Consider the following 24,164-nt stretch of genomic DNA (forward strand, 5'->3'; position numbering starts at 1 on the left):
TTTATTATTATTATTATTTTTATTATTATTTAAAAAAAAGAAAAAAATATATATATCAGATAATCAGATATATATAGATATATATATATATATATATATATATATATATATATATATATATATATATATATATCATTTTTTATTTTTTTTTATTTATGATTGATTTATATCCTCCCTGCAAGTCGCTCCAATGTGAATGATTGCAATGTGCAAATTGTTGCTACAAAGTAGCATTTTCTATCCTGGGCAGCTGGGAAATGTTGACGTTGTCCTGTGAATTGTCCTGTCTGTGTGCTCTTTGCTTTATCAAGCGAAGAAGAAATGAATTGGCGTTTTTTTGTTTGGCGGGGTGTGCGATCGCAGAACGCACGGCAGATCTATTCCGGATAGGATGTGGAAAAATGTGAGCTGCGGGTTCAGGAGTGAGAAGCGGATAACAAAGGGGAGCGCAGGCATTTGTATCGGGTATTAGAGACTTTTATTATGTGAGCGGAGATAATGGCGGGATCAAAGTTCACATGTCACAGCTGTTGATCTGGCAGTTGGCAGGCGTCCCCGTGGCACAGATTCCAGGACTGGTGACACGCTGATAACGGGAGCCTTCTGGGATGAACCAGCCAGAGGGGGTCAGGAAAGGAGACGTGATGCTCCAGACACGCCTGTTTTGAGCATTTTATTTTTCAGGTGTTTGTTTTTTTTTTGTATTTGCTTGTAATAATTTCAGAATTTGCGCACAAGTATTTGCTTGTAATAATTTCACACACATGCGTTTGCGCACAACTGTATTCTTTCTTTCACAATGAGGCGTAATTTACTGTAGATTTTTCTAAAAAAAATTACTGAAGAATACACGGCGCCTGTTTCCCCGCCCACTTTTTTTTTTGGAAGGGTGCAGGGACTTAGTGAAAAGAAAAAACAAAAGTCCCTGCGCCTTTATAAAAAAAATGCATCAGTGGAGACTGCATGGATGTGAACGCCATGACCCATAAGAACTAATGCTAAGTGGTCTGTATTGCGTTTATGCAAACGCACTGCGAAGTGCATAGGTGTGAGGCACAGCCGAAATGAATAGAAAATGCATCAAAAACGCACCACGGTTGCTTTTTTTTTTTTTTTCTGTTCACTTTTTGAGTCGCATGTCCATGTTTCACAGGTGCGTGATTGGAGTCGGGCTACCAGAAAACAAATGTGTCAAAAACGCATATGCGTTTTTACTGTCTTTTTTTTTTTTTTTTTAATTAATGGAGCAGAGTGAAAGGACGCCTTAAGGTGAATGGTGGCTTTAGGTTGGGAGTGCGTTTTGGAATTGCTGTCCAGCAGGGCCGGTGTGAATGGAGCCTTAAGTGCCAATGGGCCCTAAAAGTTATCAGGATAAATTGGCCCCTGTCGGGTTTTGTGTCCCCACCGGGTGGATTTCCTATTACTTCCTGTGACTGGTGTCACCCCCAGCAAAGGCAAATCAAAAAACAGCAGTGGGTCAGATCGCTCTGCACTCCACTCAAAACGATAATAAATAATATTAATAATAAAAATATTATTATTATATTTTTATTAATATTTTAATTATTACTATAATTATTAATATAACACTATAAAATAATATTATAGTAATTATAAAAATAATAATATTATTATTATTATTAATAAAAAATATTATAAAAATATTATTTTTTGATTACTACTATTATTATTTATTATTATTATTAATATTATTATTATTTTAATATAATATTATTTTTTATTATTACTATAATAATATTTTTAGTAGTAATAAAAATATTATTATTATTATTATTATAGTAATAATAACAAATATTATAGTAGTAGTAATCATAATAATAAGAATAATATTTTTTTAATAATAATATTATTATTATTTTGATTACTACTATTATTATTATTATTATTATTATTTTTTTTTTATTATTACTATAATATCAATATTATTTCTATTTATTATTATTATTTTGATTACTACTACTACTACTACTACTATTAATAATATAATATGTTTATTATTACTACAATAATATTATTTGTATTACTACTACTACTACTAATAATAATAATTATTATTATTATTATTATTATTAATAGTAGTAATACAAATAATATTATTATAGTAATAATAAAAAATATTATATTATTATTAATAATAGTAGTAGTAGTAATCAAAATAATAATAAAAATATTTTTTAATAATATACACGATTTTTATAGCGCCAATAGTAAACGCAGCGCTTTACAATCTAAAAAGGGAGACAATACAGTTATAATACAATAACATACAAGATGATTGAGAGTGCCCTGCTCAGAAGAGCTTACAATCTAATAGGGTGGGGCAATAATAAAAAAAAAACAACAACTTTGCGCTCCCGAATTTTAAATGCTAACCAACGGGGGATGGGTGTTGCCCCCTTTTTTTTTTTTTTTTTTATCCCGGCAGTAGGTGTCTGGGGAGTGATGAGCCCTCCCTTCTTCTCTCTTGGTAATTGTTCTCCTGGATTAGACGTGTTCTCAGTGTCGCCCTCTTGTGTCCGCAGATCACCGGCGTCATCCTGCTCACGGTTGGCGTTTGGGGGAAAGTCAGCCTGGAAGTCTACTTCTCCATCCTCAACGAAAATGCCACCAACGTGCCCTATGTCCTCATCGGCACTGGAGCCGTCATTATCCTCCTGGGCACCTTCGGCTGCTTTGCCACCTGTCGGGCCAGCACCTGGATGCTGAAACTGGTAAGATGTTGTTTTTATTTTCTATTGGCCCCTCCCACTTATATTCTTCCTGCATTGCAGGCACAGAGACCCGGGGGTGAAAAAAATGCCGAAATATTTTATTTTTATTTTTTTATTTTTTTTTAACTGAAGAATGCACAGCGCTAGGCACATTACAATTAATGGGCTGTATTTTAGCTCAGTAAAAAAATAAGCTGTCCTGAGCTTTCACAACCTTCAGTGTGCAAGAGGACTTTTTTTTATATCTAATGTAAATTGTGCCTAATCGGCGGGTGCCGGAGGACATTGAGTGCCTGGCGCCCGCAGTTCGGCTTATGCTGTGAATTATCACAGCATAAGCTGCGTGCCGGTGTTCTATCGAGAAGTGCCCTCCATAAAATAGTGCTTTCCCGATTAGCTGGAGTGACATGACCATGGCGCATGCGCACATCACAGGAGGCAGTTTTCGATGGGGGAGGGACACAATTGAAGGGGTTGTAAAGGTAAAAAAATGTTTCCCTAAATAGCTTCCTTTACCTTAGTGCAGTCCTCCTTCACTTACCTCATCCTTCCATTTTGCTTTTAAATGTCCTTATTTCTTCTGAGAATTCCTCACTTCCTGTTCTTCTGTCTGCAACTCCACACAGTAATGCAAGGCTTTCTCCCTGGTGTAGAGAAAGCCTCCTGAGGGGGCGAGCAGGAGTGTCAGGACGCTCTCTACTTTGCAGATAGAGAAAGGAGCTGTGTGTTAGTGGCGTCCTGACTCTCCTCTTTGTTTACTTTTACAACCTCTTTAAAGCTTGCTCATTTTGTCTAGGGGAATCGGGTAGTTTTTTTTAAAATCGAAGCAGTACTTAACGTTTTAGAGAGCGATCTTCTCTGCCGCTTCCGGGTATGGTCTTCGGGACTGGGCGTTCCTTCTTGATTGACAGGCTTCCGACGGTCGCATCTATCGCGTCACGAGTAGCCGAAAGAAGCCGAACGTCGGTGCGGCTCTATACGGCGCCTGCGCACCGACGTTCGGCTACTTTCGGAAAATCGTGACGCGATAGATGCGACCGTCGGAAGCCTGTCGGAAGGCTGTCAATCAAATAGGAACGCCCAGTCCCGCAGCCCATACCCGGAAGCGGCGGAGAAGATCGCTCTCTAAAACGGTAAGTACTGCTTCGATTTTAAAAAAAACACCCGATTCCCCTAGACAAAATGAGCCTCAATCTAATGTTAAAAATTAACTTTTCGGGTGAACCTCTACTTTAAGTACCAGGATTGCATTATACAGAGTGCAGAGCTGTCACTTGTAAACAGAGAAACCGGACTTCTGTGTTTACAAGTGATTGTGGTGAGTGGGCACCTCCAAGGGTCTGAGACAGAGGTGGTGAAAAAAAGCCCTGTGTGTGTGTGTGTGTGTGTGTGTGTGTGTATATATATATATATATATATATATATATATATATATATATATCTCTATATATATATATATCTATATATATATATATATATATCTATATATATATATATCTATATATACATAATAAAAACGTGATTCTGCACACAGCTGCCACCCTGTAGCAGTAAAATGTAATTAGCATGTTGATGGCGGGGGGGGGGGAAGAACCAGGGAAGAAATATATAAGCAGGTTAAACGTCAGCTTTAGGCAGCTGGAACTTTAAAACTGCACCCCAGGCAATGGAGGCGTTCCTCTATTGAATAAAGCCGGCCTTGCATGATAATTGCATTCCTCAAACTGTTACCACAAAGTTGGAAGTGAGCAATTCTCTAAAACCTCTTTTGTATGATGTGTTACCGGCTCCCTTCAGTGGAAACTCCTGAAGTCGGTCATTTGGAGGAAGGGCTGTATAATATATATATATATATATTGTATGTAGGTGAGAGAGATAAATCTATATCTCTAATAAAAAAAAAAAAAAAAAAATTATATATATATATATATATATATATATATATATATATATATATATATATATTATTAATCTCTATGGGGCAGATCCATAGAGCGAGTACGCCGGCGTATCTACTGATACGCCGGCGTCGTATCTTTGGTTTGAATCCTCCTCAAACCAAGATACGACGGCATCTGGGTTAGATCCGACAGGTGTACGCCTTCGGATCTAAGATGCAATACTTTGGCGTCCGCTGGGTGGCGTTCACGTCGTTTTCCGCATCGGGTATGCAAATTAGCTATTTCCGACAATCCACGAAACGTACGAGCGGCCGGCGCATTTTTTTACGGCGTCTGTAGTCGGCTTTTTCCGGTGTATAGTTAAAGCTGGTATTTCGTTGCGTATAGTTCGACCTGCCATGTTAAGTATGGCCGTCGTTCCCGCGTTTATTTTGATTGTTTTTGCGTAAGTTGTCCGTGAATCAGGATGGACGTAAATCACGTCTAAGTTAAAAAAAATTACGTCGTTGCGACGTCATTTAGCGCAATGCACTGCGGGAAATTTAGAAACGGAGCATGCGCAGTTCATTCGGCGTGGGGACGTGCTTCATTTAAATGAAACACGCCCCCTAATCGCCGATTTGAATTCCGCGGGCCAGAGATGGACTACGCCGCCGTAACTTACGGCGCAAATTCTTTGGGGATTCGAACCGGCCAAAAGTAAGTTACAGCGGCGTAGCGTATCTCACATACGCTGCGCCCATCTATTTCTATGTGGATCTGCCCCTAAATCTCTAATTAAGATATAGATATTATTTATATATATATATATATATATATATATATATAATATATATTTTAGAGATATAGATGGAGATTTAATATCTCTATCTATATCTAATATATATATTTATCTGTTATATATATCTATCTCTAATATAGATATATCTCTATCTATCTCTTATTTTTTTTATATATATATGTATATCTAAATCTAATACTTATTTTTATACAGGATTTATATAGCGCCAACAGTTTGTACAGCGCTTTACAATGTTGGGGCAGACAGTACAATTACAATTCAATACAGGAGAAATCAGAGGGCCCTGATCCTTGGAGCTTACAATCTAAGAGATATATAGTAGTGAATGCCGCCTCTGATATGTGCAGACAACGGGTGGAAACATTGAACATGACACGTCAGGCTTGAAATTCTACATTCCTGACATTTGTTCTTCACCAGATAAGAGCTGCATCGCTGCGGGATACATTTTTATTTTTTTCTTCTATTTTTAAGACAACACCTTGTAAAGTAGTTATTTATTAACACGGGTCATCAATGTTAGACGCCTGATAGTGTGATCTCTGTACAACCCGACCCTGAGGTTTTCTGACACCTGTGTATTGAGATATAAAGGGGATAGAAGTACAAGTCCTCCCACATCTTATATTGTATTGTAATTGTACTCTGGGTCCCTTTTTTTTTTTTTTTTTTTCTTGAAGCGGAGTTCCACCTATTTAAAAGTCGGCAGCTCCAAAGAGTGTAGCTGCTGACTTTTACTAATCAGACACTTACCTGTCCAGCGATGCGGGCGAACGAAGCACCGCTCCTCTCTGCCCTCCTCTCTGCGGCGTCGTCATTATAACTGTGGCTACACAGCCGGGGCGCGCACTGTGAATGGCTGGGTAATCTTCTGTGACTTGTCCCAGAAGATTGGAGGGAGGGAGGAGGGGGTGATCTTCCTTTCGGCGCCACAAAAAAAAAAACGCAGAGGTGATCAAATACCACCAAAAGAAAGCTCTATTTGTTGGAAGAAAATTGTAAAAAAATTGGGTACAGTGTTGCATGACCGCACAATTGTCACAGCGACGCAGTGCCGAATCGCAAAAAGGGGCCAGGTCCTTTACCCGCATAATGGTCCGGGGCTGAAGCGGTTAAGAAAAAAAAATATTACATTTTTTTTTCGTCCTTTTTTTTATTTGTTGCGCCAAAAAAAAAAAAAATCGCAGAGGTGATCAAATACCACCAAAGGGAAGCTATATTTGTGGGAAGAAAGTTGTAAAAAAATTGTTTGGGTACAGTGTTGCATGACCGCACAATTGTCATTCAAATTGCGACAGCGCTGAAAGCTGAAAACTGTCCTGGGCAGGAAGGTGTATAAGTGTCCGGTATTGAAGTGGTTATAGAAGCTGACTGCAGTAATCGGGGATTGGCTGCATGGGTTGTTGCATGTGGAATATTACAAATTGGTATCTTATGACATTTATTATAATGTGTTTTTATAATGTTCTTTTTATTTTTTTTTCAGTATGCCATGTTCTTGTCTATCATCTTCCTGATTGAGCTGATTGCTGCCATAGTAGGACTGGTGTTCAGGCATGAGGTAAGGGCACATTTCCCTATAGGAGGGGTCCCTTGTATCTGGCAACAATAGTCCATAGAGATCAGGGCCGCCATTGGGGGGGTACAGGCAGTAAACCTGTAAGGGGTCCAGAGGTCCCCAGGGCCCCGGACGGCAACCCCCCCCTTATTTTTTTTTTATTAAAGGGCGCAGAGGGCCCCATGTGGCAACCCCTCCCTTATTTATAAAAAAAAAAAGGGGGGGGGTTGCCACATGGGGCCCTCTGCACCCTTGAATAAAAAAAAAAATATATATAAACAAAAAAAAAAAAGTTTATTTTTTTATTATAAATGTTTATTTTTTTTTTTATATATTTTTTTTTTTTTATTAAAAGGCCCAGAGGGCCCCGGATGGCAACCTCTCTTTTTTTATGTATTTTTTATAAATGTTTATTTTTTCTTCTTTATTCTTTTTTTTTTCTGTAAAGGCCATCCCCACCGCTTCTCAATTTGCGGCAGCCCCCCCCCACCGCTTCTCAATTTGCGGCAGCCCCCCCCCCCCCACCGCTTCTCAATTTCAGGCAGCAGCAACCGGTTCTCTTCTCCAGGGGGCCCATGCCTGAGGCTCCATTCACACCTAGGCGTATTTATGCCCGACGCTCAATAATACGCTGGAGGGGAGAAATACCATTGCCCTCTATAGAGATGGTTCACATCTCCACACCGAACGCCGAAACGCCGAATGCCTGAAGCTTAAAACAAGTCCCGAACCCTTCGGCGTTCGGCATAGGAGATGTGGACCTGGGGGTTAATGGGGGTTAAAATCGCGGCGTTATGTCGCCGCAAATCGCGATACAAAACGCCGCAATTTGCGGGACAAAATGCCACGATTAAGTGTGAATGCAGCCTGAAGCTGTGTAAGGGGCCCCAAAATTCTTGATGGCGGCCCTGATAGAGATATACAAGGAGCATTCAGTTGGAACAATTATTATGTGAAGTTGTCCAGCTGCTCTGATAATGGAGGACCTCATAGACTGGCTGTATGTTTGCCATTCACTTATGTGTGTTTAACTACTTAAGGACCAAGCCTGTTTTTAAGAATCGGTGTTTACGCGTTAAAAACAGTTTTTTTTTTTTTGCTAGAAAATTACTTAGAACCCCCAAACATTATACTTTTTTTTTCTAACACCCTAGAGAATAAAATGGCGGTCATTGCAATACTTTTTGTCACATTGTAATTGCACAGCGGTCTTACAAGTTCGCTTTTTTTAATAAGAAAATAAGACCGCAGTGAAGTTAGCCCAATTTTTTTTATATTGTGAAAGATAATGTTACACAGAGTAAATTGATACCCAACATGTCACGCTTCAAACTTGCGTCCGCTCGTGGAATGGCGTCAAACTTTTTCCCTTAAAAATCTGCATAGGCGACGTTTAAAAATTTTTCTACAGGTTTGCAAGTTTTTGAGTTACAGAGGAAGTCTAGGGCAAGGGATATGCAATTGGCGGACCTCCAGCTGTTGCAGAACTACAAATCACATGAGGCATAGCAATACTCTGACAGCCACAAGCATGACACCCAGAGGCAGAGGCACGATGGGACTTGTAGTTTTGCAACAGCTGGAGGTCCGCTAATTGCATTTCTCTGGTCCAGGGCTAGAATTATTGCTCGCGCTCTACCGATCGCAGCGGCGATACCTCACATGTGTGGCACCGTTTTCATATGTGGGCGGGACTTATGTGTGCGAGCTCGTCAGACCGGGGCGATTTTAATAATAAATACATTTTCTTACTTCTTTTACTTGATTTTATTTATTTGTATACAGTTTAAAAAAAAAAAAAATTGGATCACTTTTATTCCTATTACAAGGAATGTAAACATCCCTTATAATAGGAAAAAAGCATGACAGGTCCTCTTAAATATGAGATCTGGGGGTCAAAAAGACGTCACATCTCATATTTAGACTAAAATGCAATAAAAAAATAAAAATAAATTGTCATTTGAAAAAATGACAACAAAAAAAGTGTCTTTAAGACGCATGGGCGGAAGTGACGTTTTGACGTCGCTTCCCCCCTGCTATGCTATGGGGATGGGTGGGGGCCATCTTCCCCTCGCTCGTATCCCAGCAATGCAGGATGAAGGACCCAATCACCTGCGCCGCTGCCGACAGCTCCGGTAAGTGGCGGAGGGCGCAGGAGAGGGGGGGGCCTCTCGCGCCACCGATAATGGTGATCTTGCGGTGTTAATTTAACTTCTGCTTTTTGGAACCCCCCTCCGGTGTCACATTTGACACCTTTCAGGGGGAGGGGGGGGAGCAGATATCAGTGTAATACAGGTATTCGCTCCAACTTCCAGGCGTAGATACCCACGGGTGGCTTGGGTATCTATGTCACTTCCTTCGCCCCCCGCTTTATTCTGGGAGACGCACAGGTGAAATTGCGCAGTGCGAGTCGCGCATGCGCAGTAGGGAACCAGGAAGTGAAGCCGAAGATGGCGGCACAAGCAAGCCGACATCGCGGGCGCCTTGGACAGGTAAGTATCCTTATTTTAAAAGTCAGCAGCTGCAGTATTTGTCTAGCGGGCGATCAAGGGGTTAGGTGTTCCCTAGGGAGGTGTTTCTAACTGTGGGGGGGAGGGGACTGACTCGAGGAGGAGAGAGATTTCTGTTCCTGGTCACTAGGAACAGCAGATCAGTCTCTCCTCCCCTGACAGAACGGGGATCTGCTTTGTTTACATTAACCGATCCCTGTTCTGGCTCTCTTGAGGCCACGTGCATCGGCTCCCCCCGATGTGAAGGGGTCAGTAAATTACATATTTACCGTTCCCTTCCCCCATTCACTCTAAAACATCCCCGCAGCAACAGCTGCCGGGAGAGGAGAGGAGGGAAGCCAGAGGTGCGGGCGGAAGGGGGGGATCTAGGGCAGTAGGGGGAAGCTAGGCATTAGGGTGTGCCCAGGGGCAGACTGACAACTCATGGGGCCCCCGGGCAATAGAAGACTATGGGGCCCCTGGGCTTACAGATGGCCACCACTCCAGGAGGCAGTGCAGAGGCGGGGCAGCTAAAATCTCTGGATTTTCACATCAAAAGCATGTGAGTTTCGGACATATCAGGGACAGATCTAAAAAAAAAACATAGATTTTTACATACTGTCCCTGGTCTTACTGAGCCTGGCAACCCTATTGGGGGACCCCCTAGTGGCATGGGGCCCTCGGGCAGTGCCCGAATGACTCAATGGTCAGTCAGCCCCTGGGTGTGCCTGGGCCCACCCTGTGCGCTCGCCTATGCCCACAGAGTGGATGAGGCCTAAGTAATGACAAAGTTGTAATGGAATAAAAGTGTGGAGGTTGCTCTGGTCTGGTCCATGGGGGTGGGGGTGTAGGGGGGTGTCTGGGGGTGGGGGAGCTGAACTCATTCATTTCATTGTGTTTTCTCTTCTCAGATTAGGAGCAGCTTTGAAAATGGATACATGGAGGCTCTGAACCAGTACAACTCCACGGGGGACGAGCAGAGCCGGGCTGTGGACACCATTCAGAGGACGGTGAGTCGCTTCCTCCAATCACAGGGGGGGTGGGGTGGGAAGGCTCTGTACCATTATCCGGAAAATCCAGTTCTAGATCAGATCTAATGAGCTGCATAGGATGACCCGTACTCACTCTTTTGACACAAGAGAAATTTCCAAAGTGCATCAGCATAGTGCAAATTCTACTCTAGCAGCTGCAGTGTTTTTGTAGCTGCTGACTTTTTTTAAAGAAAAAAATTTGGCAGAAAAAGAAAATGTCTTTCTGGACAGCCACACTCAAAACGAAAAGTTGCCTTTATTGTAAAATCACAGCAGCGCTACAAATCACAGCAGACCGGACAGCCGACGCATTTCACACTATAGTAGTCGGCTGCACATATGGACGTACCCGTACATCCCCTTTAAGGTGCAGCATTGAGTGTGACTGCGGGTCCCGCGGACTCTATGTCGGGTGCCCGCGATCGTGTCACGGAGCTGCAGAAAGGGGCATTTCCCTGTTCTGCCTAGTGACAGGCAGGGGCACCTTGACCATTGAGGCACTCAGGCACTGCCCGAGGGCTCCATACCACTAGGGGGCCCCATCAGGGTTGCCAGGCTCAGTAAAACCAGGGACAGTATGTAAAAATCTGTGTTTTTTTTTTTATTTTTTTACATCTGTCCCTGATATGTCCAAAACCGACATGCTTTTGATGTGAAAATCCTGACATTTTAGCTGCCCCGCCTCTGTACTGCTTGGTGGCCATCTGTAAGCCCGGGGCCCCATAATCTTCTATTGCCCCGGGGCCCCATAATCTTCTATTGCCCCGGGGCCCCATAATCTTCTATTGCCCGGGGGCCCCCATAATCTTCTATTGCCCGGGGGCCCCCATAATCTTCTATTGCCCGGGGGCCCCCATAATCTTCTATTGCCCGGGGGCCCCCATAATCTTCTATTGCCCGGGGGCCCCCATAATCTTCTATTGCCCGGGGGGCCCCATAATCTTCTATTGCCCGGGGGGCCCCATAATCTTCTATTGCCCGGGGGGCCCCCATAATCTTCTATTGCCCGGGGGCCCCATAATCTTCTATTGCCCGGGGGCCCCATGAGTTGTCAGTCCGCCCCTGGTGACAGGACAGTGATTTACTGCTCCCTGTAATCTGGATCGGTGATCACTGTTGTGTCACTTGTAGCCCAGCCCCTCACAGTTAGAATCACTTCCTAGGACTTAACCCCTTCTTTTCCCACTAGTGGTTAACCCCTTCACTGCCAGTGTCATTTTCACAGTAATCAGTGCATTTGTATAGCACTGATCGCTGTATAAATGGTCCCAAAAAATTGTCAAAAGTGTCCCATGTGTACGCCATAATGTCGCAGTCACTATAAAAATCGATGATCGCCGCCATTACTAGTAAAAAAAAATATATAATAATAAAAATGCCATAAAACTATCCCCTATTTTGTAGACGCTATAACTTTTGCTCAAACCAATCAATCGCTTATTGCATTTTTTTATTTTATTTTTTACCAAAAAATAGGTAGAATACGTATCGGCCTAAACTGAGGGGAAAAAAAACTTTTTTTATAACTTTTTTGGGGGATATTTATTATAGCAAAAAGTAAAAAATATTGATTTTTTTTTTTAAATTGTCGCTCTATTTTTGTTTATAGCGCAAAAAATAAAAACCGCAGAGGTGATCAAATACCACCAAAAGAAAGCTCTATTTGTGGGGGGAAAAAAGCCGTTTGGGAGCCACGTCGCACGACCGCACAATTGTCAGTTAAAGCGACGCAGTTCCGAATCGCAAAAAGGGGCTAAAAATTGGGTACAATGTTGTATGACCGCACAATTGGTATTAAAATTGCGACAGCGCTGGAAGAATATGTAGAAGAATAATCATCGGCCTAAACTGAGGAAAAAAATAAAACATTTTTGGGGGGGAAATTTATTAAAGCAGGAAGTAAAAAATATTGCTTTTTTTTTTCAAAAATTGTCGCTCTATTTTTGTTTATAACGCAAAAAAAAAATGCAGAGGTGATCAAACTGGCAAACCAAAAGAAATCTCTTTTGTGGGGGGAAAAAAAGGATGTCAATTTTTGTTTGGGAGCCACGTCGCATGACCGCGCAATTGTTAAAGAGAAGCAGTGCCGAATCACAAAAACTGGCCTGGTCATTTGTCAATTGGTTCAAGTAACGCTAAAAATGGCCTGCTCCTAAAGGGGAGGGTAAATCTTCCGGAGCAGAAGTGGTTTAAGGTGTGTCTCTAGCCATGTCCCATTGGGGACGTTTTCATTCACTTCCTGTTTGGAGGCACCACAGGAAATGAGAAGAAATCTCTCCAAGTGAGGGAGAGCTCCTCCCTCTTGGACTGTTCTCACCAGTTGAATCCATTTGGATGAGTTTTTGTTTCAGTGACAATTGTGAAGTTAATATATGTGTGTGTGTGTATGTATGTGTGTGTGTATATATATATATATACGTATACACACACACACACATATATATATATATATATATATATATATATATATATATATATATATATATATTGAAAAAATGGATATTACCGCGCTTTATCAAAGGAGGTGAAAAAAAGAAAAAAGGAAGGGGGGGGGGGGGGAAATGAAAGTGAGGAGAAGTGGAAGTACAGCTGCGGCACTGAAAGGTGTATCAAACCATAAGCAATTGATATTGGGGAGGGTAGTGCTGCGCTAATCAGTAGTGAATGGATAGGTGAATAAGCAAGTGGGGGAAGGGAATGAAGATAACGTGTAATTAAAATGAGGAGCGGTATAGCCCAAATGGCATCAGCATAAAAGTAAATATAAATAATGAATATAAAATGATCAGTGAACAATAACAGTATTGGTGTAAATCATATGACTCCACAGGTTCCTCTTAGTGTTGTAAAATACACTATAAATAATGGTGCAAAAATTCCCAAGTAACTGTGCTAAGTGACACTTCTATACTGGTGAATAAACAGTCCATTAACAGGGCTGGAAAAATATCAACAAAAAGTATATATATATATAAAATTTCAACAGTCCAAGAAAGCAAAAGTGCAAGTGTGGGTCCGCAATAAGGAATGAAAAGGGAATGGATATCCGGTGATCCTTTTAGGGTAAGTCAGGATGTCCCCTTACCTTACTGCTGTAAGGTAACAGCATATAGGTCCAATCACATTAGATGGTTCTCTCGATGGGCTCTGATCCAACAACGGCAGGTCCTCCTTGGAGTTCTCGTCCCAGATTGGTCAGTTTCTCGCCCCAAAGAAATAAAGCATCGATGGTGTGATACCGTTTTAAAAGGTTTTAATTCTCAAAGAAAATAGACAGGGGTACTCACATAATCCAAAATACAATTGAGCATGTAAAAAGAGGGGCAATCTGTCGCCAACGTCACCTCCGATACCTCTCAGTGGAGTCCACTGACAATGTAACTATGTCATCTGGAGTCACAGCGCCACCTTGTGGTTAGCTTCTTTTTTTTTTTTTTTTTTTTAAGATGGATAGATATATAATTTTTTAATTGCCTTTGGTTACTTTAAAAATAAAATAAAAGTATTACTATTAAACCACTTCCATACCGGGCCTATTTTGGCACTTCTCTCCTACATGCAAAAATCATATTTATTTTTTTTTGCTCGAAAATTACTCGGCACCCCCAAACACTATATATGTTTTTTTAGCAGACACCCTAGGGCAGTGGTCATCAACCATTCCTGCAGGGCCCACTAACAGGCCAGGTTTTATGTTTTACCTTGGGGAGATGCAGTCTAGAATACTGCAATCACTGAGCAGCAAATTATATCACCTGTGATGTATTTCAGTTATCTTGCAAACCTGGCCTGTTAGTGGGCCCTGCAGGACAAGGTTGATGACCACTGCCCTAGGGCAGTGATGGTGAACCTTGGCCCCCCCAGATGTTTTGGAACTACATTTCCCATGATGCTTAACTACACTGCAGAGTGCATGAGCATCATGGGAAATGTAGTTCCAAAACATCTGGGGGGGCCAAGGTTCACCATCACTGCCCTAGGGAATAAAATGGCGGTCATTGCAACGTTTTATCTCGCACGGTATTTGCGCAATAATTTTTCGAACACCTTTTTTTTGTGGAAAAAAACGGTTTCATGAAATAAAAAAATAACAAAACGGTAAAGTTAGCCCAATTTTTTTGTATAATGTGAAAGAGGAAGTTGCGCCGAGTAAAGAGATACCAAACATGTCACGCTTTAAAATTGCGCACACTCATGGAATGGCGCCAAACTTCAGTACTTAAAAATCTCCATAGGCGTCGCCTTTTTTTTTTTTTTTACAAGTTACCAGATTAGAGTTACAGAGAAGGTCTAGTGCTACAATTGTTGTTCTCGCTCTAACACACGCGGCGATACCTCATGTGTGGTTTGAACGGAGTTTACATATGTGGGCGGGACTTGTGTGTGTTCGCTTCTGAGCGCGAGCTACTGGGGATAGGGGTGTTTAAATTTTTTTATTTTACTTAATTAATTTTATTTTTACACTTTATTTTTTTTTTACAATTTTTTTTTTTTATCACTTTTATTCCTATTACAAGGAATGTAAACATCCCTTGTAATAGGAATGTGTGTGACGGGTCCTCTTTATGGAGAGATGCGGGGTCAATAAGACTCCACCTCTCTCCTCCAGGCTGGAAAGCATGAGATCGGTGAAAAAAATTCACGGATCTCATGCTTTCAGCCGCAATTGCGGCTTTGTTTACATTCCAGTACCTGGGCGTGACGTCATAGCATCGCGCCCGGGCCTCCGACGATCATAGAGATGACCACTCATCTCTATGCCCCCCATCCGGCGCTGGCAGATCGTTTCTCCGGGGTCCCCGATGGCACGGGAGAGCCCGGAGAAGCACCGGATGGCGGCAGGAGGGGGGGACGTCCCCTCCCGTCGCCTATAAGAACGATCAAGCGGTGGAACTGCCGCTATGATCATTTTTATTGTGCAGAGAATCGCCGGCTGAAAAGATGGATATCATATTAGTCTGACACCCTGCATCTCCGATCTCGGTAAAGAGCCTCTGGCGGAGGCTCTTTACCACGTGATCAGCCGTGTCTGATCACGATGTAAACAGGAAGAGACGTTGATCGGCTCTTCTTCACTAGCGTCTGACAGACGCGAGTAGAGGAGAGCCGATCGGTGGCTATCCTGACCGGGGGGGTTCGCGCTGATTGTTTATCAGCGCAGCCCCCCCCTTGGATGCCAAAATAGGCACAAAAAAAAACAATAACATTTTTTTTTTCTTTAACACAATCGATGCCAATCAGTGCCCACAAATGGGCACTGACTGGCAACATGGGCACTGACTAAAATGATGCCCATCAGTGCCACCCAGTGTCCATTAGTGCCCATCTATGCCCAGTGCCCATCTATGCCCAGTGCCCATAAGTGCTGCCTCATCGGTGCCCATAAGTGCTGCCTCATCGGTGCCCATAAGTGCTGCCTCATCGGTGCCCATAAGTGCTGCCTCATCGGTGCCCATAAGTGCTGCCTCATCGGTGCCCATAAGTGCTGCCTCATCGGTGCCCATAAGTGCTGCCTCATCGGTGCCCATCAGTGCTGCCATATCAGTGCCCATAATTGAAGAAGAAAACGTACTTATTTACAAAAAAATTAACAGAAAAAAATAAATAAATTTGTTTTCAAAAATTTCGGTCTTTTTTTAGTTGTTGCGCAAAAAATAAAAATCGCAGAGGTGATCAAATACCACCAAAAGAAAGCTCTATTTTTGGGAACAAAATGATAAAAATTTCATTTGGGTACAGTGTAGCAAGACCGCGCAATTGTCATTCAAATTGCGACAGTGCTGAAAGCTGAAAATTGGCTTGGGCAGGAAGGTGCGTAAGTGCCCGGTATGGAAGTGGTTAAACATTTTTTTAGGGGGTATGATAAACTCTATGTAGTAGGAACAAATGGGACCATTTCTACGCCGGAGCAATTGAAACCAGTGTTTCCCGTTCTAGGATCTCGTCCCATTGTTCGACAGTTACTGTCCCCACATCTCTTTCCCATCCTGCTCTTAGAGGGTCCTGCTCTACTTATTACTCTAGCCCCCAATCTAGTGTACATCTCTGGAATTAGACCTTTGGATGTATTTGTCGTAATTATTTTAAGGAGGACAGGGATCTGAGTCCATTCTATTGTATGTGACCTGAACTGTTCTTGGATGACATGCCGCATCTGGAGATATGTAAAAAGCTCCTGCTGAGTTTCTGGCTCCTGATCCTGTGCCAGTCTTTGGTTCCTGCTGAGTTTCTGGCTCCTGCCAGTCGTTGGTTCCTGCTGAGTTTTTGGCTCCTGCCAGTCTTTGGTTCCTGTTGAGTTTCTAGGACTTGCAGGTCCTTCTCACCAGCCCTATTGATCTGTCAGCCTAACTTCTCTCTTTTCTCACACAGCTCATGTGTTGCGGATCCAAGACGTACATCGACTGGGGCAAGACCGCGTATTTCAAGGCGAGCGGCATCCCGCACAGCTGCTGTAAGGTTCAAGCAAACTGCACGGATGATGTGCTGAAATACATGGATAAGGCGAAGGATGTCGTCTACAATGATGTAAGTTACCCACAGAGAGAAGATGATCTCTACAAAAATCTGCAACATTCTTTGTCTCTCTGTCTCTATATCTATATGTAGAATGTGTGTGTATATATACACAATGGGCCAGATTCACAGTGGAGATACGCCGTCGTATCTCTGTTTCTATCTATGCGGCTGATTCATAGAATCAGTTACGCATAGATATCCATAAGATCCGACAGGTGTAATTGTTTTACACTGTCGGATCTTAGGATGCAGTACCGCGGCCGCCGCTGGGGGGGAGTTTGCGTCGTAAACCAGCGTCGGATATGCAAATTAGGAGTTACGGCGATTCACGACGGATTTTCGCGTTCGCTACGTCGCCGCTAGTCTAGTTTCCCGTCGCAAAGTTAGTCGTCGTTTTAGGTGCCCTAACTTTAGTCAGCAATCGTATTGCTGTCTAAAGTATGGCCGCCGTTCCCGCGTCGAAATTTAAAAATCAACGTTGTTTGCGTAAGCCATCCGGGAATACGGAATTACGCTACGCGCGTCGCCGTTCGAAAAAATGATGTCACGGCGCGCAATGCACGACGGGAGTTCGGAAACGGAGCATGCGCGGTAGGTCCGGCGAGGGAGCGCGCCTAATTTTAAATGACACACGCCCATTTGAATTGGCCCGCCTTGCGCCGGAGGCCGCCGGCGTAGGTTTTTATCGCAAGTGCTTGGTGAATCAGGCACTTGCGATGAAAAATTGCGGCGGTGTAACGTATCTACGATACGTTACGCCGCCGCTCTCCTATGTGAATCTGGCCCTCTATTACCAAAAGTATTGGGACACCTGCCTTTACAGGAACATGAGCCATGGTCAGGGCCCGATTTAAGAACATCGTGGGCCTTTTATATATAATAAATAAATATACAAAAATGTTTTGTTATAACAAATTAAAGAGAGAAAGGGGGGGGGGTGAGTGAGGGGTAAGGGAGAGAGGATGAGAGAGAAATGGGGGATGAGAGAGAGAGGATGCGCATGATCATGCGTGGGAATGACATCAACGCAACCCGGCCAAGGCAAGTGACCGAAGGCACAGAGCCCAGAAGGAAGACCGGGTGAAGATGGAAGCGCCCGGGACCCGCCGGACAGATCACAGCGAAGCACTGGAGGGCTCAGTCTGACAATTTAAGTGTACCCTAATGTGCTAATATGCTGTCCACTATGCAAGCTCGCATGAAGGTGGAAAGCTTTTGCGAGGAGGAGCCGAGACAGCCGCCGAGGGACCCCAGAAGACGTAGATCGGGGCCGCGCTGTGCAAAACAAACTGCGCAGTGGAGGTAAGTATCACATGTTAGTTATTTAAAAAAAAAAAAATCTGCCTTTTAGTGTTCCTTAAAGTCCAGGCTGTATGGTGATCCCATGGGGTGCGCCTTTAAGAGCCAGGGCTTAGAGGAAGTGACTTGAATGGCACTAGCTGTCTACGTGTTTCTTTTGATCAAAGGTCTACTTCCTCAGGAGATAACGGAGGGTTTTAATCCATAAATACACCAATAACTTACATTAGTACAAAGGAATCATTACAGAACACAATGAGGCTTGTATTTCAGTACACCGAGTATTGCATAGTATATTAATTAATCCAATTATACAATACCTCTGTGTAAACGTAGGGGTCATAAAAAAGACGCAATCTTTATTGGGTATATAGTATGTATGTATGTGTGTGTGTATGTGTGTATGTATATATATATATATATATATATATATATATATATATATATATATATATATATATATATATATATATATATATATATATATATATATATATATATATATATAATTTTTTTATTTTTTTTTATATATATATATATATATACACACACACACACACACACGTTCAGTATCTCACAAAAGTGAGTACACCCCTCACATTTGTGTAAGTATTTTCTTCTAGCTTTTCATGCGACAACACTGAAGAAATGACACTTTGTTATACAAGCTGTACACTCACTACATTGTAGCAAAGTGTAATTTCTTCAGTTTTGTCACATGAAATCCAACAGGCTGGTTGTACCCAAGTTGATCAATGGAGTACAGCCAGCCCATAGATCAGTGATGGCGAACCTTGGCACCCCAGATGTTTTGGAACTACCATTTCCCATGATGCTCCACTGCACTGCAGAATGCAAGAGCATCATAGGAAATGTAGTTCAAAACATCTGGGGTGCCAAGGTTCGCCATCACTGCCATAGATGGTTCAAAACGTGTCCATCCCCTGCTTTACCAGCGGAGATTTTATCCATTTATGGCGGGATTAAGTCGGTGGAAAAATCTGACGGAGACCCGGATAGCCGTAAAAATCAGACACGGGTTCTAACCCTTTCTCACATTAAAAATGTACAGAAAAAAACAAGTTTTGGCTGGAAATCTACTTTAATGCTAAACTCCAGGCAAACAAAGTGGTGGCAAATAAAATGTATACCCTACATTTTTCTGCTTTGTATCACGGGTAATTATTTAAGGGTTTATCACATATTAATTTGACCATGGCCTCACTTTTTTTTTTTTCTTTTCTTTTTCTTCTTTTTATGTTCAGGGCTGTATGTCTTTTGTCACCACCATCATGGAGTCACGGATGGGTGTAGTCGCCGGCATTTCATTTGGCATAGCCTGCTTCCAGGTAAGCACAACTCCCGTGTGACGTGAAGGACTGAAGTCCAAGTGCCGGGGGTCACCAAACCGGACCAGTTCACTGTCTCTTAGAGTTTAGGGCATATGAAAAACGTAGTGTGTATAGGAATACACAATCCCCGTGGTTTGGTGGTCAGTGGGAGCAAAAATATGTCCTTGTGCCTGTGGTCGGTGAGGGCAAGAATAATGCTCCATTGTTGGTGTCAGTTGGTGGAATAGCACCCCATTGTCGGTATCCGTGGAAAGTATAGTGCCCAATTGTTGGTCTCCGTGAAACGAATATTGCGCCATTATTGGTGTCCGTAAAAGGAAGAGTACCCCATTGTGGCTGTCAGTGGAAGGGATAGTTCCCAATTGTCAGTAGAATGAATAGTGCCCTATAGTATCCGTGAGAGGAATAGTGTTCTATCACTGGTGTCAGTGGGAGTATTGGTGCCCCATCCTTGTTGTCAGTGGAAGGATTAGGGTCCCATCATGGATATTAATGAAAGGAATAGTACCCCATTGATGGTATCGGTGGGAGGATTAGTGCCCAGTTAGTGTTGGTAGAACACTGCCCTATTTCTGGTGTCAGAGAATAGCACCTTATCCATGATGCCAGTGAGGGGAATAATAGTGCCACATCCTTGCCAGTGGGAAGGATGATGCCCCATCTTTGGTGTCGGTAAAAGGAAGAATACCGAATTGTGAAAATTGGTGGAATCAGAAATAGTGCCCCATCACTGGAAGGAATAGCGCCCCAGTTGTTGGTGTCTGTAGGAAGAATAGTGCCCCATCCTTGAAGTCAATGATGGGAATAGTACCCCACTGATGGTATCAGTAGGAGGATTAGTGCCCAGTTGTTTGTGTTGGCATCCATGATGCCAGTGAGGGGAATAATAGTGCCACATCCTTGTCAATGGGAAGGATAACGCCCCGTCCTTGGTGTCGGTGGGAGGAATAGCGCCCCGTCCTTGGTGTCGGTGGGAGGAATAGCGCCCCGTCCTTGGTGTCGGTGGGAGGAATAGCGCCCCGTCCTTGGTGTCGGTGGGAGGAATAGCGCCCCGTCCTTGGTGTCGGTGGGAGGAATAGCGCCCCGTCCTTGGTGTCGGTGGGAGGAATAGCGCCCCGTCCTTGGTGTCGGTGGGAGGAATAGCGCCCCGTCCTTGGTGTCCGTGGGAGGAATCGCGCCCCGTCCTTGGTGTCGGTGGGAGGAATAGCACCCCATCCTTGGTGTCGCTGGGAGGAATAGCGCCCCGTCCTTGGTGTCGCTGGGAGGAATAGCGCCCCGTCCTTGGTGTCGCTGGGAGGAATAGCGCCCCGTCCTTGGTGTCGCTGGGAGGAATAGTGCCCCGTCCTTGGTGTCGGTGGGAGGAATAGCGCCCCGTCCTTGGTGTCGCTGGGAGGAATAGCGCCCCGTCCTTGGTGTCGGTGGGAGGAATAGCGCCCCGTCCTTGGTGTCGCTGGGAGGAATAGTGCCCCGTCCTTGGTGTCGCTGGGAGGAATAGTGCCCCGTCCTTGGTGTCGGTGGGAGGAATAGCGCCCCGTCCTTGGTGTCGGTGGGAGGAATAGCGCCCCGTCCTTGGTGTCGCTGGGAGGAATAGCGCCCCGTCCTTGGTGTCGCTGGGAGGAATAGCGCCCCGTCCTTGGTGTCGCTGGGAGGAATAGCGCCCCGTCCTTGGTGTCGCTGGGAGGAATAGCGCCCCGTCCTTGGTGTCGCTGGGAGGAATAGCGCCCCGTCCTTGGTGTCGCTGGGAGGAATAGCGCCCCGTCCTTGGTGTCGCTGGGAGGAATAGCGCCCCGTCCTTGGTGTCGCTGGGAGGAATAGCGCCCCGTCCTTGGTGTCGCTGGGAGGAATAGCGCCCCGTCCTTGGTGTCGCTGGGAGGAATAGCGCCCCGTCCTTGGTGTCGCTGGGAGGAATAGCGCCCCGTCCTTGGTGTCGCTGGGAGGAATAGCGCCCCGTCCTTGGTGTCGCTGGGAGGAATAGCGCCCCGTCCTTGGTGTCGCTGGGAGGAATAGCGCCCCGTCCTTGGTGTCGCTGGGAGGAATAGCGCCCCGTCCTTGGTGTCGCTGGGAGGAATAGCGCCCCGTCCTTGGTGTCGGTGGGAGGAATAGCGCCCCGTCCTTGGTGTCGCTGGGAGGAATAGCGCCCCGTCCTTGGTGTCGCTGGGAGGAATAGCGCCCCGTCCTTGGTGTCGCTGGGAGGAATAGCGCCCCGTCCTTGGTGTCGCTGGGAGGAATAGCGCCCCGTCCTTGGTGTCGCTGGGAGGAATAGCGCCCCGTCCTTGGTGTCGCTGGGAGGAATAGCGCCCCGTCCTTGGTGTCGCTGGGAGGAATAGCGCCCCGTCCTTGGTGTCGCTGGGAGGAATAGCGCCCCGTCCTTGGTGTCGCTGGGAGGAATAGCGCCCCGTCCTTGGTGTCGGTGGGAGGAATAGCGCCCCGTCCTTGGTGTCGGTGGGAGGAATAGCGCCCCGTCCTTGGTGTCGCTGGGAGGAATAGCGCCCCGTCCTTGGTGTCGCTGGGAGGAATTGTGATTTTGGGAGGAAGAATGGTGCCTTTGGGCCAGTTAATGGTAACCAAATGGCAGCAGTTTGGGGATCACTGCCCTAAGCTAGATTATGCCTAATGACTGTGTTCCTAATTTCTAACATAAATGTGACTATGGGAGATGGGCAGTCTGGGTATGTCTCTTGGAATGTACTCCGGATTGCAGGGGATCCCCAGTTTCTCTTGGATCTTCATCCCAAAGTCAAGGGGGGGCATTATGTGATATTTTTTAACACCCTGGGTCCTCTTAAAGTCCAATTGAATCTTCAGTCCAAATAAAAAGTACAAGAGATTTTTCTTGTTTCTGAGTGTATTATTAAGCTGCTTCTTTTTTTTTTGTTACTTTGTAGCTTATAGGAATGTTCCTGGCTTGCTGTCTATCGCGTTACATTACGAACAACCAGTATGAGATGGTGTGAATCTCAACCATATGATAAGGTATAATATAAGCAGTTTGTTGTATTTTTTGTGTGTATGTTATATCTCCCTGGAGTTCTGCTTTAAATCATTTTTACACAATTAAACCCCTTTCTGCCCTGCCCCCGCCACATCCCTTTGATTGGCTGTCACAGTGGTCGCATTATCGGGAGCCAGTCTTGCCGACTCCCCATCATTTGTATGGACCAAGAACTCTCATTGGTAGTTTTGTCACTGTGCTGAGAGTGTGCTTTACGTCCATGGATGCATATGTGCAGTGTGTGGGTGTTAAAGCACACCCTCTGTCCCACTGCACATATGCATTTTGTGGACAGCAAGGTTAAAGTGGTGTTAAAGCCAGGGGCGTACATACAGGGGTCGCAGGGGTCACCATTGCGACCCAGGCCCCATTCTCCAAGGGCTGGGGCGGTGGCATGTAGAGGAAAGAATCCTATGCAGCTGCTGAATGCTCCTCCCTCCCTCCTCTAGGCTTCTATTCAGCTGTTGAATGCCTGTCCCCCCCTGTCGTGCTCGCCCCCTCCCTTGGACTACAGGAGAGTCGGGACGCTCTCTACGTTGCAGATAAAGAAAAGAGCTGTGTGTTAGTGGGTGTCCTGACTCTCCCGTAGTCCAAGGGAGGGGGCGAGCACGACACTCCACACCAGGGAGAAAGCCTTGCATTACGGTGTGTAGTTACAGACAGAAGAACAGGAAGTGAGGATTTCTCAGAAGAAATAAGGACATTTAAAAGCAAAATGGAAGGATGAGGTAAGTGAAGGAGGACGGCACTAAGGTAAAGGAAACTATTTAGGAAAAAAAAATTACCTTTACAACCCCTTTTAAGGTAAAAAAAACTCTGTGCTGCAGGATCCCCCAGTATTCTTATCTGGGCCCAATCTCAATCCAGCGATGTGCATGAGAGCAGCGGATCTCTCCATCCTCACAGGGCTGATTCATAGCAGTTGGAGCCATTGGCTCCTCTTTCTGTCAATCAAATCCTATAATGAGGGATTGGGGGGGGGGTGGCAAAGCCCCAGTGTCTGAGTCAATAGAGGCAGGCAGCAGAGCTCGGTAGCAAGCCCACGCGAGCACCCCTCTTAGTAAGCGGCTTGCTAGTGGGAGTACCCGGAAGGGGGAGGAGGCAGACACTGGCGGGGACCCCAGAGGAGGAGGATCGGGGCTGCTCTGTGCAAAATCATTGACATGTTTATTTAAAAAAAAAACTCACTTTTAATGTAATTTTTTTTTTTTTTTTATTCATTTTAGCTTTTCTCTTTTCAGGGAATTATTCTGTGAATCCTCAGATATTTATGATCACGCCGACGCGCAGAGAAGGGGGTTTTCTCATCACTCAGCCCATATTTTACATCAGCCCCCATCTTCTTGCATCAGCACCACCTGAAGGGGAATATACTGCGTTTTTTTGTTTTTTTTTTCTTTTACAGTCACTTTAAGGCATTGTCCGAAATCTGCAGCTCTCCTAATGTTGTCCAATCACAAAGCGCATAATTGCAAAAAAAACGCTATACAGT

General features: G+C 44.4%; 1 protein-coding gene across 1 annotated transcript in view; it reads left to right on the forward strand.

The window, feature by feature from the left end:
- Window positions 1–24,164, forward strand: part of TSPAN6 (tetraspanin 6) — a 37,468-nt gene extending 13,304 nt beyond the window's left edge. The window contains exons 2-8 of the mRNA XM_040325019.1: window positions 2,544–2,732; window positions 6,922–6,996; window positions 10,394–10,492; window positions 16,883–17,038; window positions 19,594–19,677; window positions 22,566–22,653; window positions 23,914–24,164. Coding sequence (XP_040180953.1) covers window positions 2,544–2,732; window positions 6,922–6,996; window positions 10,394–10,492; window positions 16,883–17,038; window positions 19,594–19,677; window positions 22,566–22,634 — 672 coding nt within the window. The 3' untranslated portion in view covers window positions 22,635–22,653; window positions 23,914–24,164. The remainder of the gene's footprint in view (window positions 1–2,543; window positions 2,733–6,921; window positions 6,997–10,393; window positions 10,493–16,882; window positions 17,039–19,593; window positions 19,678–22,565; window positions 22,654–23,913) is intronic.

This window comes from Rana temporaria, chromosome 9, assembly GCF_905171775.1.
Source record: "Rana temporaria chromosome 9, aRanTem1.1, whole genome shotgun sequence".
NCBI lineage: Eukaryota > Metazoa > Chordata > Amphibia > Anura > Ranidae > Rana > Rana temporaria.